Below are 18068 nucleotides of genomic sequence, written 5' to 3'. Positions count from 1 at the left end.
GATGGGGAATTTCCTGGAGCATATTACAGGTATGAGATTTAGCTAGATTAAATCTAGTTTTTCTATGTCTTTATGTGTAACTGTTAACTTCTCTAGCTGTGCAGACTTTTCCACAGTACAGTATTTAAATAGTTTTCTTTATTTGGTACTACAGGCAGATGATGTTCTGGCCTCACAAACAGGTCTAATAACAGATTCTGAATCCTCTTTGCTAAGAAAAAATAGTGCCACAGGACAGAGATTAGAGTCATAATTGTATTGATCATTAGAATTCTCTGTATTAGTGTCATGTTGTTAGCACAGCCAGACTCGAAGAATTATAGCAGTGGGAGAGCAATCTGAATCAGATCCACCAAATCTACTCCTAGCAGTTAATTATCAGCATAAATTAGCTGGCTATACCAGGTTTTTATTCTTCTCCCCAAGACTGTTTATTGAAAGTGCAAAGTTCATTGTCAGCCAGGGAAAGAAAGTGTTTTCCTTAACCTGGTTCTCCTTACACAATCAACAGAAGTCATTTTCTAAGTTAATTTGAATGTTTTTAAAGGGATCAGCAACCAGGTCATCCATAAAAGGTTAGCTTAACTTCTTTGAAATTTTCCTAGTACCTGAAAAAATCAGTCCAGGCACCTAAGCAGAAGTAGGTTGTGCCTTACTAGAGTCACCTCTGAGTTTATTTCAAACAGTGCCAATGAGCAGACATAAAAATACTAGGCTTTATCACTTGTTCCTCTTATTAGCAAACAGTGTATAATTAAGAGCTAGATGCTACAGGGAACAATTAATGTAAGAGCTTTTATGTAGTATATCACATAAAATTAGTTTCAGTGCTCACTTTATCAGCTTATTTTTATTACTCAAAATCCCAACTTATTCTTTATGTCCTTGAGAAGACCTTAGACCTGGGACTCATCAGTGCTAATTAATTGCCAGTAAACTGCAAAATTCCTGAGTCCAACCCAACAAAAGCATTAAAAGCGATTTTTAAAATTTATTAACAATTAAAATGGGAACTGTATATGTGTGTATGTATGCATATATTTATGTGTGTGTGTGTGTGTGTGTGTGTACAAAATTAGGAAGAGTTCTTTATGCACCTGTGGGTTTGTACTGACATTCAGAGGGACCTCAACAGGCTGGGGAAACAGGTAATCTTCAGGAAGCACATGAAATTCTGCAAAGGGGTTCTCCCTCCAAGTCCTGTACCTGGGGATAGAAAAGCCCATCCAGCAGAAGAAGCTGGGGCCAGCTGGCTGGAAAGCAGCTCTGCCATGCTCTGAGCAAGGAGGGCATGAGGCAGACATGGCCCTGGCAGCAGAGAGGACCAACAGACTCCTGGGTTGTGTTGGGAATTGTGTTGCCACCAGGTTGAGGCAGGTGACTCTTCACCTCTGCTCAGCACCAGGGAGAACATGCCAAGCCTAGCTCTGCTCTCCCCAGGTACAAAAAAGAAGCAGATCTGGCCAAGGGCCCTGAAGGGGTTAAGGAATTGGAAGGTCTGTCGTGAGGAGACACTGAGAGAGCTGGGGTTGCTCAGAAGTTGAAATGCAAGCCAGTTTTAAAGGCAGGAGATAGCCTGCCCTATTAAAATATAATATATAAACTTCAATTCACAGGTTTCCTCTCTTTGAAGAACTGTGTATTGCCTGACCTTGTGAAAGTGGTTGCTCTCATGGATGGAATTCTTCTCAAGACACGGTCACATAAGTGTGACTTTCAGCTGTAAAGATGTCCTGCTTTCAATTTCAAAACGCTGTATCTTGTAAAATATTTCTTTTTAACAGCCACAGGTGAGAAATCTGGCACATAATTGTGCTGTAGAAGTTAAGAATATTCCTTGCTCCATTCCCCTGTACACAGGCTTGGCAGTGTTAATCTAGGAAGGTTTAGAAGATTATGTGTGCATGACAGCTCTGAGGATTTCCATCATGGTGATTTTCCTTCCAACCCTTTTTTTGAAGAGTGTAATGAACCTATGACAACTGAGCTTTATTCTCTGAGGAGCCTGACATTGCTTCTGTTTAATGAATCAGCCAGTTTGTGATACACCAGTTCTAGACACTTTCTTCCCCATGTCAGCCTGGGGTACCTCTTCAATATTTCCCATCTGTGCTGACCTGTGTGATCAAGAGGTCATGTCCTGAAGTCAAACCCAGAATCGAAACACTCAGTCCTACCGTGGGCCAGACTATTAATGCAACCCATTTAATTTACATCAACTTGGAACTTGACATTCAATTTCTCAGTCCAGAAGCAATTATTTTTAAAGGAACATGCCAACAATATTGCTTGGCTTAGAATGGTGAAAGTTCAAAAGGTTAAAAAACATTTCACACCATAAATAAAGAATTGATTATACTTGAAAACAAAGTTTGTAATTACTACTGACATTTCTGTGCCTCGATGAGGTGCCTTTTATGCTTTAAAAACTGATGTCATTCCTGCCACTGGCATTATGGGAACCTTATGTAAAGGTCTGAAACAGTCCTTTGCTGATATTAAAGTACAAAGAGGAAAACATGAACATTTCGCACAATTCCTGTGTCAAACACTTTTTTTTTTTTTGTCAAGAAGGGATGCAAAATTCTTTGTGGGTGCTCCCTTCAGCCCAATAGTCTGCCAGCAGGACCACTGGCATAATTAGTAAAATTCTTAATTTGTTGTTCTTGTGTGAAAGCCAAGCCTACAATGTGCTAAGAAATTTTAACTAGAAATAGCCCTGTCTGGGTCATCAAATTACTCTTTTCTGCTCAAAACCATGGTGCTTGTTCTCTCCATAGCTTTTCCAGCCCTGGGTAGACTCTCCATGACTGGCTGCAGACCAATATCCCTGAGCTTCACTTGGAAGATCCTGCTGACCAAACTGCCTGGTGCAAAAGCTGGAAAGTGCCACTAAGAATCTGGACTGGCAAACAGTGTTCATCATGTTTGGACTGGCAGTGTTCATCACAAGTCTTTGGGAAGCAACATCTCCCAGATCAGGCTGCAATGACAGCACTGCCATGGCAGAGCTCACTAATGTCTCACAGATGCTGGACATGGACAGCACTTCACGGTCCCTCTGCTGGCTCTCAGGTACAGAAGGGGTACAAGGGCCTGGTTCTCAGAGCTCTGCTGATACCAAAATGCTGATTCCAATCCAAACAAATTGCATGTTTTCACAGCAGTCGATACTTATTTTTTAGCAAGGTAATACAAGGTTATGCTAAGCTGTGTAAAAACTTTATCTTCTAAGCAAAGTGATGAACGGCATTATATCATTTATATTTGATGCTGTAGAAGTTTAACAGCAGCCTGAAGGCTTTAATTTTTTATCTCAATGTAGGTCAATACTGTCTTCAAAACAAACACATGCAGGTTTGGCAGGCAGAGATAATGCATTTCCCACTGTCAGAAGCCAGGCATGCAAAATAATTATTTAGTAGTGAAGACCAAAAGAAACTGTCCTTATTAGCCAGCATGCTGCAAATTTTGCAGAAAGGAATGAAGACAAATTCTCACTTCAAAAGAATCCAGCCAGAAAACTGTGCCCTTCAAAACAGAAAAAATGAAAGTTGGGGACCTTTCTAACTTCTTATAAGCAGAGCAATAAATGACTCTGAATTAGCTGTTATGTATGTGTTCACACGTGTGTGCACATATGTGTGAGAACACACATTTATTCTACATGCACATGGTTCAGAACTAGCAGCCCGTGTGCTTTTTCTGGCTGAGCTTCACCAGCTTCTCCCATGCTACCCATGGGAGTAGTTCCTCTGCTATGTAGGGAAAGAGAAGTAATGCCTCCTAAATGTTTGGCTGTATAATTTAGTGCATTTCCAATAAACTGGATTTTAATGGGGTTCACAATGGTGACATTATTAAGGCTGGTTTTGAAATCATCTGTTGAGCTAAACAGTGAACTATTAAATCAGGTCATTTTGTTTATCACTTGACATTTGACCTTAAATATGCCATAAATTAAAAAATATTGAGAAAGTAAAATATATTAGTCCCATAGCACAGGTCTTCCTTTACTCTTTACTTGCCAAGGACTTTCTCCATAGCTGTGAGAGCTGAATGTGTAGATTTAAAGGAAGTTCCTTTCTCTATGGGCAGAAGTTGTGCATCTGCTTAACTTTGCAATTTGACTGTAACTGAACCAGAACAATGCAGTCTTACCAAATGCAGTGCTAAAAAGCACATGCTGTAAAGTAACTCCTGAGATGCACAATCCAATTCTGAAGGAGATGAGCAAAGTTCTGCTGTCAGTTTGGTGTGTGCAGCACCTTTGATTTCACCTGGGTTTGTGCATGGTATTCACTTAGACCACACTTTAAACTCAACTCTCATTAGCAGTAACCTGTGCCATCAGCTGCTGGGCAGGGGAAAAATGAAAGAGCCAGAGAGATTCTTCAATAGAGAAAGAAAGAACTGAGCAGGTTCATAAACTCAGTCAAGAGGTGGCAAAATTGGATTGTAGAGGGGCTATAAATATATGAGTTATGACAATTAAAAAGGCCAGGAAATGTTTATCCAGAGATTTAAGAAAGAAATCAAAAAAGGTAAGTAGGTAGTGCTTGAAGAAGGCCCCAGGAGGAAAATTCTTACTGGACAGACTTGATTTAACAAGTAGTCAATCATATGATGGAATGACCCACCAAGAATGAGTGTCAGGAAAACAATAGGTGCTTAAAAAGCATTATTCCTGATCCCAAACAATATCTAACTGCCTTATTTGTTTAATTTTTTTTTTTCTTTAAGCATTTTCTGCCAGGTACTGGACACACTAATTCATCAAATCTAAGGACATCATCTGTCTGTGTGTTGTAAGGTCTGGGAGCTTATGGATTAAAAGCCATTCATCCCCTCCTCCTTCCCTTCAAGGAAAAAGCTTTTCATGCTAAAAAGTGTTTATGTGCAACACTGTTTAACACAGAGAGATGTGCCAGATTCAAAATATCCACTGCTTCCAGGCTCTGTCAATCACACTGGACTACATTATACAACTTAACATATCAGGGCAACTAGGGAAAATAGATCATAGTAATGATGGGTCAGCTGTCAAATTTAAAAGCACAAAACTCTATACATGTTCTTAAAATAATAATGGTAGATGCTTCCTAATGTTTGAATATCATATACATCTAACCAAATAAAAACCCCCAAAACATCTGACCTTTGTGCACCCATTTTGTGCTGAATAATGCAGAAATGATGGCTAACATGTCTTTGCATTTCTAGTTGCAACTTGCAACAAGGAGAGAGATTGTAATTCATATTTCTCATTAAAAAATATACACAGGTATATCAGGGCTCTAAAAATCAGTCCCAGTGCTACAAACCAGGTATGGGAGTTAATTCTGTCAAGAGTTGTCAAGAAAAGCTCGAGAGCTCATTTCCTAATAATCATGGTTCAGCTTTTACACAATTTTAACATAGGGAGGCATTACCAGTAAAAATACTTTTCTGTCATATAATAGGAACAACAGGGACAAGCTGAAATTTTCAATAAAGCTGAACTTTATTTCAGTAAAATGAGTTTTCTGCATAGTCAGAGCTCATGCTAGGAGCATATTTGGTTTCTAGGATCTAAAATTTTGTTTCTAGGATCTTAAACTATTTCAGTCTCTACTTGGAGCACATTAATTGTGGTAAGTGGATCTGATAATGATGCACAAACACATCCTTCATGGGCTGTGAGATTCCACTATTCACTGAAGTAATGTCATTCATTATGATCCTATTGGACCTTATTCTGTTTTTGTGAAGTGCAGATAAGACACAAATCTTCAGGTTCTAGTGAGGTGTAGCCCAAGCTGCAGAATATTGTAATCACAGAAATGTTTTCAGGTGTTATTAATGACACTTAGGGACATAGGCTACTCTTTTCTGATTCTTTAACCAGTGGTAAACACTAGGTAACCATTACAAGTAGAGTCAATGCCTTCAAGCATTTGCTCTCACAGTCTGCTGCCATACAGGGGGCAAGTTAAGTCATAAGAAGATTAATTTTTGGAAAAAAAAAAAAAAAGCCATTAGGCTTTCATAAAGTGTCTCAAGATATGGGCTGTTAAGGAAAGAGCTGTCATGAAAAACACAAGTCAGTCTTAGTTGCTGTGGTGATTTATATGGTGAAAGAATGCAAAAATTACACTTTATTTTACTAAATGGTATTTCTTAAAATTGTTCAAGAGGAACACTACCTGCAGTAGAAATGAAATTGAAATGTCCCACTAGTTCGGTAATGGTAACTGATAAAGGAATGGCAGATTCATAAATTCTTCCAGCTCCAACCCAATTTCAGTGCTGCCCACAATGTTCTGAGGTATTGCTGTCCTTGCATGGCCATTGCTGTACAGAGTGGTGAAATGTGAGCTCAGCTTTGGCTTTCCTTCTGGGGAAGTATCCAGAAAGGGTAATCACACCAGCCTAACTACCAGTGTGCTTGGTCAGGGAGCTAAGCATGAGACAAATTGTTAGTGGTTATTGCAAAGAAAGCAGTTTGATTGTGAATAAAGAGACAAGCAAGAAACCAGGGAGCATGCCTCATTCTTGGGGCCTGAAAGCATCTGCTGCCCCTTGGCATAGACAACAGACCAGTGATAAAGGACACACTATGTCTTTCTAAGAGAATATTCTAGTCATTTTAAAAATCAAGGAAAAAGGAGAGAAGGAAAAGCTCTGTGGCAGAAATAGAGGAGAAGCCAACTCAGAAGGAATCAATTCTGATGACAATGTGAACATCTCCTTACTAGGATGCTACTGACTGAAGAAATGTTAAATAGTATTAGTGGGTAGAATCATTAAAAGCTTGTCCAAGCACTCTTTCAAGATCACAGACTTTGGCAGAGTTGGGAAAGTACTTTAAAGTGATAATTGTCTGTTTGGTATAGGGTTTTTACAGGCAGTAGGTGCCTGCCAGGCCCTGAGGGCATCCTGTGCTGGTCCAGCCCATGCCTAAGCTGGCCATGGAATGCTGGAGCTGCTGGAGACTGGCTGGGAGCAGGGGCAGAAGCTTCTCCTTCTCCTCCTCCCTGTGATTTTTCACACAGGGACACGTGGAGATCACAGGGGCTGGAGCAGAGACAGGGCAGTGCTGTACAAGTCTCTCCAGGAAAGCAGTAACTTTGCCATGCTCAGAAAACAGCCACATTTTTCATGTGGTGCTGCACATCTGCCCGACAGACCAGCTGAGTCTTTGGTTTTGTAAGGGAACATATTCCAGCAGTGAAAAAGGGAACCTATACTGACTGTGAATGGAGTTTGGGCAGTGAGGAAGGGTGTCTGCATGCCAGTTACAGCCTCTCTGTGGTTCAGAGTGGTAAGAAGTCCAGAGAGAGAGTGAGAGAGATCTCAAACCCTAATTCTATTTCTTCAGCAATTCATGTGTGTGGTGCACACAAATGTACTTGGAATTTTTCCTTAAACCAGCTAATTTTGATGGATATTTCCTGGTATGAAAATTTTCTTTCTTGAGGCTTTGCTTGTATGGGAATAATAATTAGCCAACAGTACCTCTGGACCTGTTAATTTTGAGTGCTTGTCTTGCGTGCAGGAGAAGTCTGAGTACCACTGAAAAGACAAGTGGTGCTCTTGAAAGCTTAACTTGAAAATTTCTTTTTCTCTCTGTCTTTTCTCCTTTTGTATCCTCATTTTATCCTTTATCAATCTTGTCTTATTCTAAAGTCTCAGAATTAAGAGAAAATAACCTTTTAAACTGTGATGACAAGCCATTAATTAACCTGGTGTAATGGAGGAATGATTGACTACCATAGTGTGAACAGCGGAAGGACAGGTGAGGAAATAACAGAAAATATAAAATTTGGATTTTAGAGATGAGATCTTTATTATACATCTGCTTGATTTAATTTTTGCTAGTCATATTGCTTTATAAAGCTGAGGATGGCAGCTGCGTGATCATTGTGCTGATGGTTAAGGTTTAAAAAATCAAGAAGGTGCATAATTATTTTTATAGTTGTAAAAATAAATGTATGTATTCTAAGCTTCCCAAGTTAGTGGTAATGTGCCCACAGTCCTACCCACTACCCATAAATAATATTTATGTCTGTCCCACACTGTCAGAGGCCAGGGGAGAGGAGGATGGCTGGCTCAGTCTGCCCTGCACTCTGGTGGGTGCTCTGCCCACAGCAGCACCTGCAGACATGCAGGGAGATGGAAGCTCTGTGTGCTCTGTGTTTCTGTCACCCTGGCTTAAGTGCAGAACGAGAGCCCAAATAATTCACTAAGTACTGGTCCCATGATGTTCCCAGTTCAATGTCTGGCTTGAGGTTTCCTTTACTTAGCTGAGTGTTCAGCACTCTCCCATACTGGCCATTTATCTGCCTCATCTCCTGGCTCTGGGAGACAGTTTCTTTCCCCCATGCATATGGAAGGAATTCAGTATGCATACGACACCAGTCTGATCATATCATTTTCTCTTGCAGTAGTCCAACAGGCTGGGAAAAGGGCCAAGGAAATTTAAAAGGGAAAAACAGAAAACAAGACAAACGAAAAGGCCAAAAACCATTTAGGAATTCCTGATGCCAAAGCAAGCAGCAGTGCTGGTGGCACAGCTGGCACACAGCAGATAACAAGACACCAGCAGTGGCCAGGCCCTCAGCAGCCAGCACTCATGTGTGACAGCAGGCACCCTGCCTGCAGCCACTGGAGTGAGCTCTCAGCCTCACTGTGCTGAAGGAAAATCCACAGGCTTCATCCCTGCTCCTGGCACTGTCCCCCCTGCCTGGGGACTGAGGGCAGCACAGCTTTTTAGGCACTGCCAGTTTTTAGGACCTGCCTGCCTAGCACACTTGCTGCTCCTTGGGCTCTGCTCCATTCTGGAATGTGTCACTTGGTAGACCTTGCAAGTACAGAAGCTCTCTAATTTTGACATGGTGTTAAGTTTATTACAACCTGGTGAAATGAGTCACTACCAAATCCATAGCTCTGCCTTTCTCCTTTCTCACAGGTTTTCATGAGTGAAGTGAAAAGTTTAACCTTTCAAATAACAGCCTTTTTAACAAACGTGCAGTGCTAGAGCAATACAATATATCCACAGTATGAAAGGACACAGTTCTAGGGTAACTATTGCCTTTACCTCGCAGCAACAAATCACAAGACCTTTAAATGAAAGCCCAATTTATTAAAAGTACTGTTGTGCTAGGGGGCCAGCATGCCAAGGTAATATAAAAAAAGCTAGGGCTTGCTACTGCAGTAGTACTGACACCTCTTGAAATCTGAGTATCCACAAACACTGATTTAAAAGGGAATGGGAGAAGTTTAACCCTTCATAGAACCTGTGCAGAAATTTTCTATCTTAGATCTGAATAAAGAATATCTAATGCCCTCAAAGAGTTTCTAGCAGGGATAAAGCCTCCAGATTGGGATTTATATATTTATTTTAAAGAATCAAATTGTCTAAATAATTTTGGTTGCAGATTTGATCCTTTTAAGACTTTCAGTAGGACTTACTCACTGTTTTTCAAGTCACCTGAAAAATCACTGTCTGTAACAAGATACTGCCAGGTACTATTTATTCCCTCCTCCCGGTTTGTGAGGGAAATATTTTATCTTGTCATAGGCATGTGTTTGAGTTCCATTATCTCCAGCCCTTAGATTTAAAACTGTAGTCCAAAAGGTGGATATTCTCAGTTTTTCAGTTCAGTTACACTAATTTTTTTTGCAATCTTATCCAGTAAGTTCAAAGATGCTTGTTACTTATTGGCAACCATGCTCAGTTTGATTAGATCTTTCCACTGATTCCAATGGCTTTTGGATCAGGCCCTTGCAATGCAGGGTATGTGGATTATTATTTCTGCATATAACTTGCTTTGGTGAAGTATGATTATATTGTTATATGACTGCTTTACTGAGAATAGAGGCATAATAAAATGAATGTGGCTTCTTAAATAAAATCTCTGTCCTGTCGCAATAGGAATCTGAGGGATTATATCTAAAGCACATAAAACAATTTAGGTGTTAAGGCTGGGAAAACTCCTGAGTTCCAGCTGCAGAAATGTAGGATTTGGAGTGTCAGTGAAATACACTGATACCCAGATGAAAGGATCTGACCTTTTTTCCAGGTGGCTGTTAGTTCATCTCCATTAGATATGCACCATATAATAAATAGTCCTTATCAAGGACTCACCTGCTACCTTGAATCATACTACTGCTATAGCTCAATTCTTAAATATCCTTTAATTCTAATTGAAAACTACGAACTTATTTATCATTTGGCTGTAATTGGAGAAATTGCTTTTCTAGATCAGAGGTAAACATTTCCAGCCCTGCCCATAGGCTTTTTGTGCTGCAGTTTCTGACATCCAAGGAGGCTGAGGCTCATTTTAAGCACTTTTTATTTTCAGGTTACCTGGGAGAAGGAAAAAGACCAGAGAGAAATGTACAGTGCTATTGCTACTAAGTGTCCTGTTAAAGATGTCTTCCTGCCAAGATGTGGGCAAACTGTTTATCAAGAATAACTATTTTGTTTTTTTTTTTTCCCTCATGAAAGCTATATAGATAACATCCAACAGGTATGTATGTAACTAAACCTACTTATGGTTTTTAAAATTGTAATTTAATTTGCATACTGAATGAGTAGAAATTTCAGGGTCTCCAATACTTTCTCTCCCTCATGGTTTGGAGAGTCCTGCACTGGAATGGTGAGATTATGGATTGAAAAATTGATTCAAGATTGATGTATTTACACCCATTCTGACACACTTTTTTTCAGACCAGTTAAGAGTTTCAGACAGGTGGGAGTAAGTCCTCCATAGGAACAAAACCCATAGAATCATGACCCAAATCAGGCAAACAAGCCAGGTGAAGGCAATTAAGAAGGAAATAAGAGGACAAAGGATGGTTAATCAACAAAACACGCTTTTCTGTTTGTCTCACAGAACTTAGAACTTTTCAAATTAGGACAAGACAGAAGGAGAAGAAACTGGAGGTCTGGACATCACTGAAAAGAGGTGAAGAAAAAGCAGAGGCAGGAGAAGAGGTAAGGGTGCTTGGGACAGCCTGGGAGACACTGAAAGCCTGGGTAGAAACCTCATGTTATGGTCTCTGAGGCAGAACAAAAGAACAACAGCAACACTTAGTGACAGCATAGGGAAGGACAGTTAAAGGGAAGGGCTGAAACAAAAACAAGTCTCAAAGCCACTTTGAACAAAAGTAAGTATTCAGACTGAAAGCTGTGGTCTCCATTAGCTTTTGTGCTGGTTATGTTAGAGACAGCAGTTATGCATTTCATATGACTTGAAGTTCATAAGCTGCTCAGAAGATAAATGGAATGAGAAATTGAAGGCTGGTCAAATTAATACAGTATTAATTATTTTTTTCCTTCAGAAGGACCAAGCAGGTGGAGCTGACAGAACAATACTGCAGCCCCAGGAGCACACACAAAATCCAAATCCGAGTGGTTTGTGGCTGTGCTAAATAGCGCTGGCTGTGGTAGAATAAAGGTAGAATAAAATCTCTTTCAGGATTATGGATCACTGTCAATCTGACTCTTTCTGCTGTGAGGACAGAGCTGTGCACAAAAGTGGAGATTGCAGAGTGGTGCCAGCAGCGGGACCAGGCACTGCCTGGGCTCAGGCCCCGTCCAGCCCAGTGAAACTGAGCGCTCTGTGGGCTCAGGCCCAGTCCAGCCCAATGAAACTGAGCGCTCTGTGGGCTCAGGCCCAGTCCAGCCCAGTGAGACTGAGCGCTCTGTGGGCTCAGGCCCAGGGCCCAGTCCAGCCCAGTGAGACCGAGTGCTCTGTGGGCTCAGGCCCAGTCCAGCCCAGTGGGACCGAGTGCTCTGTGGGCTCAGGCCCAGTCCAGCCCAGTGAGACTGAGCGCTCTGTGGGCTCAAGCCCTGTCCAGCCCAGTGGGACCGAGTGCTCTGTGGGCTCAGGCCCAGTCCAGCCCAGTGAGACTGAGGGCTCTTCAGGTTGGGCCCTGAGCTGGCCCAGTGAGACCAAGTGTTCTGTGGCTCGGGCCCAGCCCTGCAGGACCGAGCGCTCTGTGGCTCAGGCCCAGCCCTGACCAAGCGCTCTGTGGCTCAGGCCCAGCCCTGATCTGGCCCAGAGAGACCAAGTGCTCAATGGGCTCAGGCCCAGCCCTGATCTGGCCCAGAGAGACCAAGTGCTCAATGGGCTCAGGCTCAGCCCTGATCTGGCCCAGTGGGACCCAGTGCTCTGTGGGCTCAGGCTCAGCCCTGATCTGGCCCAGCACGGCCCAGCAGCACCCCCGTCCCTGGCCCAGCCCTTACCGGTGAAGCCCGGCAGGCAGCGGCAGATGTAGCCCTCGGCCCGGTCGTAGCGGAAGGCCGGCGGCAGCCCCGGGACGAGCCCGTAGAGGCCGGCCCAGGAGCGCTCCAGGCAGTCTCCGCCGGACAGGCAGGGGCTGCTGCGGCACTCGGCGATGTCCTCCTCGCAGCGGGAGCCCGCGTAGCCTGCGGAGACACCGCGGTAAGGGCACGGTGACATTGCGGGGACAGCTCACTGCTCCATCCCCCGGCCTGAAACACCACCAGGGATGGGGCAGCCTGTGCCAGGGCCTCACCAGCCTCACCACCCGCACACTAAAGAGTTTTTTCCTAATACCTAATTTAAACCTACTACTGGTTTGAAGCCATTCCCCCTTGTCACCACATTTTCCTCTCCATATTTCTTGTAGGCTCCTTTTAGGAGCAGACTAGATGGTCTTTAAGGTCCCTGGCAACCCAAACCGTTCTACAATTCAGAACCCAAAACATACACTGAATAGTAGTTGTGCACAGCTTCAGGCTTTGTCATGTGCTGAAAGTTTTCCTCAGCTCCTTGAAGGTGTGAATGTTCCCTTGCAGCTCCCTGCTAGGCCTTGGCAGCAGGACTGGCTGCTCTACATTAGTGAGTTGAGCTGTGCCGTAAAGGATTCGTTTGGGTCTTTTTTAGGCAGTAACAGGGAGATTTGTGTGGGTAACAAGGCACTGCATTGTGGTGTAATACACTCCTGGACAGACTCGTGGTTTGTGTGCTGATAGAGCTGTGTAGTGTCTCAAGAGCACAGGGTCTGTGTCCCCACTGGGGTGTGGGGTCTGTTTGCAAACAGCTGGTAGAGAACACAGCCTGTGGGTTTCACTCCCTACTGCCAGACAGAATATTTTAGACTAGTTTAATGGTTGTGTTAATGAAGACTAAAACCAGCGTCAGCTGCAGCAGTGATGCATGTATCACATGGTTTGAAGAATTAATGAACTGGGAGATGCTTTGACTTATCTCCTGTCCTCACACCATAATGTCAGTGCCTTTTGTTTTGCCCACTTCTGCTGTACAGGAGAATCGATTCTTAGCTGGAATAGCAAGCACCTTTCCCAAAGGGCTCTGCCTTATGATGAGTGAAGCCCATGTAAACACAAGGCCATAGAGGACTTTTGAGGTTATGGAGCTTCAATATTTTATTATATCGGGGCGGTGGGGGGAAGTCTCTGCTACCACTCAAGGAATATTTATAGGAGAACTTGGAGCTTACCTGGCCAGCAGTGGCATGTGTAAGTGTCAGCATGGTCCTCACAAGTGGCGTTGTTGTAGCATGGCTGTGACCAGCACAAGGGAGCGCGGGTCTCGCAGTGCGAGCCCATAAATCCAGTCCCGGTGCAGTTGCAGCTGTACCTGAAACACAGAATGCAATTTTCACTCAGGCTGGAAGTCAAGAGCTCTGGGCTTTGTTCCCAAACATACACAGGCTTCTTCTGTAGCCTTGGCTCGCAGGTTACAGGGTTGAGTCCAGCTCGAGACCACCATCTGGTGCTTTAGGAGAAACTGCAGAAATTGGGAACCAAAAATGGTCTTTTCCCTGAAGTATGTGGTTTGTCTGGGGAAAAGTACTGCTTAGGGTTTTGACACAACCCTAAGAATTATTGATCCTTCTTTTTTCTTCGTATTTAATCTTTGGGAGAAAAAGGTTTGTGGCATTTCCAATGCTTTTTTTTTGGGGGCGGGGGGAACGGGGATTAATTATTCACAAAATGAAAACAGGGGAGGCAGTAAGTGTGTTAGTATCCCTTCCTCTTGGACTGGTAAAAATTGGATTGGCAGAAAAATAACAAATACTTTTTTTTCTCAATTAAATTATCTTTTTTCTTGAAAACCAGTCCTTTATTGTTAAGTTAGAACAAAAATGTCAATTGCTTGCTTAGTCCTAATAACAATAGTAATACAACTCATTTTGGTAGCAATGCGACCACAATATAAGTAAACAAACTAGTGTATATATAGAAATTAGCAATGTGCAGATATCAGTAATGTCTGGGAAGTTTTGTTTGCATGTTTTTTTCAGGAGAGCTGAGTGCTATAAAAAGTTTCATTCCTGTTCTTTGGTCATCAAGTATAAAGTTAACATGTACATGTCATATGAAAATACTGGCTTTTGCAAGATACAGGGTAACTATGCAGGCTTGTATGATCTTGTGTATGATTAATTAAAAATAATTATAGGAAACAAAAACTTCTTCTCCTATTTTCTTTTACATTGAAGTGATACAGCATTATTGTACAATTGCATTCATAGGGCATCTTGCTGAACAAGATATAAGTATATTTATTTGATAATTTCTGTGCTTAATATCCAAGTCTTAGCCTTGGAGTAAATATATGAAGAGAAAGTGAACTTTTTGAACATAAAGCAACATCAGAGAACAACTGGCTCCTGCAGCCTAACAGACCAAAAAGTGTAAACTTTTTACTGCACTGTTTAAGCGTGTACATAAGCAGAAACTTGTGGCGGGCCAGTTTATTACTGGTGTATGGATTATTCTTAAATCAAAATCAGAGATGACTTAGACCAGGTGCCATTTGAATTTCTGATATAAAAAGTAATGAGGAAGATGTGAATCATTAATTTTCATTCTGAGCTATGTTCTCAAATCTGAAGTCTCTTTCTTCTGCTGAGTTTTTCACACATTTCTCCCATGCACCTTCAGTTTGGTGCTGTTCAGCTTTGTGGTGACAGCTTTTTTTCCCTGCCTGTGTCCAAGCTGCTTTTCACTTTGGTTCAGAATCATGGAGCAGGAAGGAATATCCAGAACTCATTGCTTAATGTGCAGCCCCACCTGTGTGCCTTTTTCTTGGGTATCTTTTAGCATTTGGCACTGCTGTCATCCAGGGATTCTGGATGGTGTGCTGCCTGTGAGAAGGCTACAGCTGAGCAGACAAGTAAAAGTGATAATTTAGATGCTCTACCTAGCACATTCTTTTGACTTCTTGATATTGTCACAATCTGCAGAAAGCAATATTTTAGGCATTCTTTCCTTTAGAATCTTCTATGGACACTGGAGCTTCTGGCAATATTTCCTATGGAAAAAAAGACAAGGAGCATGCAGAGGTATCCTCTGTATGTAGGCACTCTAGGTTTTAAGTGTAACTAAGTTTGTTAACTGTTGAGTTTAAATAAGAATGTTTGTTTATGTGAAAATCTTTATTTTAAGAGATCAGCTTATACTTTGTTGCATTCATGAAACATCACTGGAAGGTCAGACTGAAATTTGTGAGAGAATTTGGTTTGGTGTTTGTATTTAAAGCTTTTTGTGCCAAATCCATTGCTTTGTACACATTTCTGTGAGAACTGGCAGCAGACACCTAAGCTTCAGCTGAACTGTAGATTCATCAGAAAAGGAAAACTCCTGCTTAAATACCAAAATTCTTCATTCATCTCCAAGAATACACAAAAGAAAGGAAATTGCTGGACACCCTTCTGTTTTGAAATGCTTTTTTGTCCATTCCTTTCATCATATAAAAAATGCAGAAATAGCTCCAATTGTTCTCCAGATACCCTGCAGTATTACAAGCCAATTAAAATTGTATGTACCTCAGATTTAAAAGCCAGGAGAGAAATAAGCAGGATTAAGTCTGGCCTGAATGAGCATCCCCAGTTGCTCACCTCACAGATGTATCCTCAAAAGGCTTCCAGGTTGCTACACAGGTCTGTGAGTGAGTCAGGTCCAAGGTGACCCCCTCTCACTGCTGTCATGCTTTAGCTACACTGGGAAATAATAAATTCCTTTGTCCTTCACAGAGCCGTTCAGCACTGCTGAAAAGAAGCTCCACAAGGCTGGTGCCATGTCACCACACTGCACAAAAACTCATTCCCAGAATGTGATCTCTTAACCCCTCACTCAAGGCAAGCACTTCTTTTGCAGACATGACTTCTGGTCTGATTTTTGGGGCACCAGAGTCTTCAAAACTGCTCTATAAAAACTAGAAAATACACAATAAAGGACAAATCCTATACTGGAAAGAGGAGCACCTGCATTAATACACTGGGGAACTTTAAGACTGAGCTTATATACATATGTGTTCAGTTTGGGAAGCTCGTGCTGAGCCAGAAAATCCAGTACTGGTGAGTGAATGCCAGAGCTCTGCTTGGACCTACCTCTGTGTGGGGCCAGTAACAGTACGTGGAGAATCTCACTTTTCCATTGCATTGTATTCTCCTTTTTTTTTTTTTTAATTACTATTGTTATTCTTTTGCCCATGGATTACAGGTTGTTTTGAACAAGTAACTGTTGTACTATATACCTGTAAAATTTCTGACATATTTCCTAATGACATCTATTACTATGGTTACAGTTATTACAGTTCTTCTTTGCCTCTCTTTTCTAATCCTTCTGTCTGTCAGTGTGGGCAGCTGCTGTTAGAAAATTTAGTTTTATACAGTCTCACATACTTTTTGTGAACTAAAGTTTGGTAAGCATTAGAAACAGAATTCATATGTAAATGACAGTACTAACAGTACTTAAAGTACAAATATGAAAAATACACTTCTTGGTCAGTCTTTGCCATAGATCTTGTATTATCCTATTGGCTCTGACACCAGACTGGCACTCTTTAATGGTTTTCAGATCGAAACAGAAATCAGTGCGGGACCAAGGAGCGAAACCTAGGATTTGGAAGGAAAAGAGCTGGCGGGCCAGGCAGGCTCCCTGGTGCTCCCGTGCACAGAGCCAGGCTCCAGGAGCAGCTGGCCCAGGGCTGGCACACGTACCCGCCGGCCCCGTCCGCGCAGTGCCCCCCGTGCAGGCAGGGCTGGCTGGAGCACTCGTCCACGTCGGTGTCGCACAGCTCCCCGAGGAAGCCCCGCGCGCACGAGCAGGAGAAGCTCCCCAGGGAATCCTGGCAGGTGCCCCCGTTCTGGCATGGCTGGGACAAGCACTCATCGATTTCCACCTCGCAGTTGGTACCTTCAAAAGCAGAGAAAATAAACCCCAAGGCTTAGGAGACAGCTTTGGAAATCTCAGCAAGAAGTGAAGTACAATAGTCACACAATCTTTTTTTTTCTTTGGCATTTCCTCCTCCTTTTTTCAAGACTTGGCAGAATTTGCAAAAGAACGAGCCAGTTGTTTTCACGAGAATAGGTAAAATAACTTTTTCTGTTAACTTGAACATGGAGACAGGACAAACTAATTTTCAATTTATTCAAATGATGCTACTATCCTGTTTACATAGTACAGAAGAGACCAGCAGTTTATTGATCACATAGGAGTCCATTTAAAGTTGGCCTTTAAATGGACAATTTGCAGTTGATTGAATTCATTGGGAAGTATCTTGTTTAGCAGTGGATTATTGCTTAATTTTTTTAAGGCTTATCAATTTGTAAGTAAATGGGTTTGTGGAGCTATGTTTGCAGCAGGTCAGTCTTGGAGCTGCTCTTCAGAGATAATTGCTGGCAGTAAATAGGTTCTAATATGACCTTACAGTTATTTGTGATAGTTGGCAGGTTAAATATGCACTCCTTTTTCTTACCTCTAGCACAGTCCAGAAGACACTAAGAAAATCTAATAACTAATGCCTTGCAGCTTTGATTATTCCAGGGTTTTGTATGGTTATACACTTATTTAGTGTTTTGAAAACAGAGTAATATTTTCAAATTATTTTCAACTGCCTAGTCAGTTTGTTTTAGCAGCTACAGTGTCAACCACAAAACAGATGCAAAGTGGCAAATTATACTGAATAAGCTGCTTTGAAGTTAATTTCCTTATTTTTTATTTGGCTTGTTGAAGTAGCAGCAATATTAAAAAGTTTACAGGGGAATTTCATACTTGAAAGAAAAACTGCAGCCCTGAGAAT

General features: G+C 41.9%; 1 protein-coding gene across 1 annotated transcript in view; it reads right to left on the bottom strand.

The window, feature by feature from the left end:
• CRB1 (crumbs cell polarity complex component 1) overlaps nucleotides 1-18068 on the bottom strand; it is a 93223-nt gene that overhangs the window by 44714 nt on the left and 30441 nt on the right. Inside the window, exons 3-5 of the mRNA XM_056497182.1 lie at nucleotides 16987-17182; nucleotides 13477-13616; nucleotides 12236-12418 (exon numbers count right to left, since the gene is read on the bottom strand). Of these exons, the coding sequence (XP_056353157.1) occupies nucleotides 12236-12418; nucleotides 13477-13616; nucleotides 16987-17182 (519 nt within the window). The remainder of the gene's footprint in view (nucleotides 1-12235; nucleotides 12419-13476; nucleotides 13617-16986; nucleotides 17183-18068) is intronic.

This window comes from Oenanthe melanoleuca, chromosome 8 (assembly GCF_029582105.1).
Source record: "Oenanthe melanoleuca isolate GR-GAL-2019-014 chromosome 8, OMel1.0, whole genome shotgun sequence".
Taxonomy (NCBI): domain Eukaryota; kingdom Metazoa; phylum Chordata; class Aves; order Passeriformes; family Muscicapidae; genus Oenanthe; species Oenanthe melanoleuca.
This window is presented reverse-complemented; position numbering and strand designations above follow the sequence as displayed.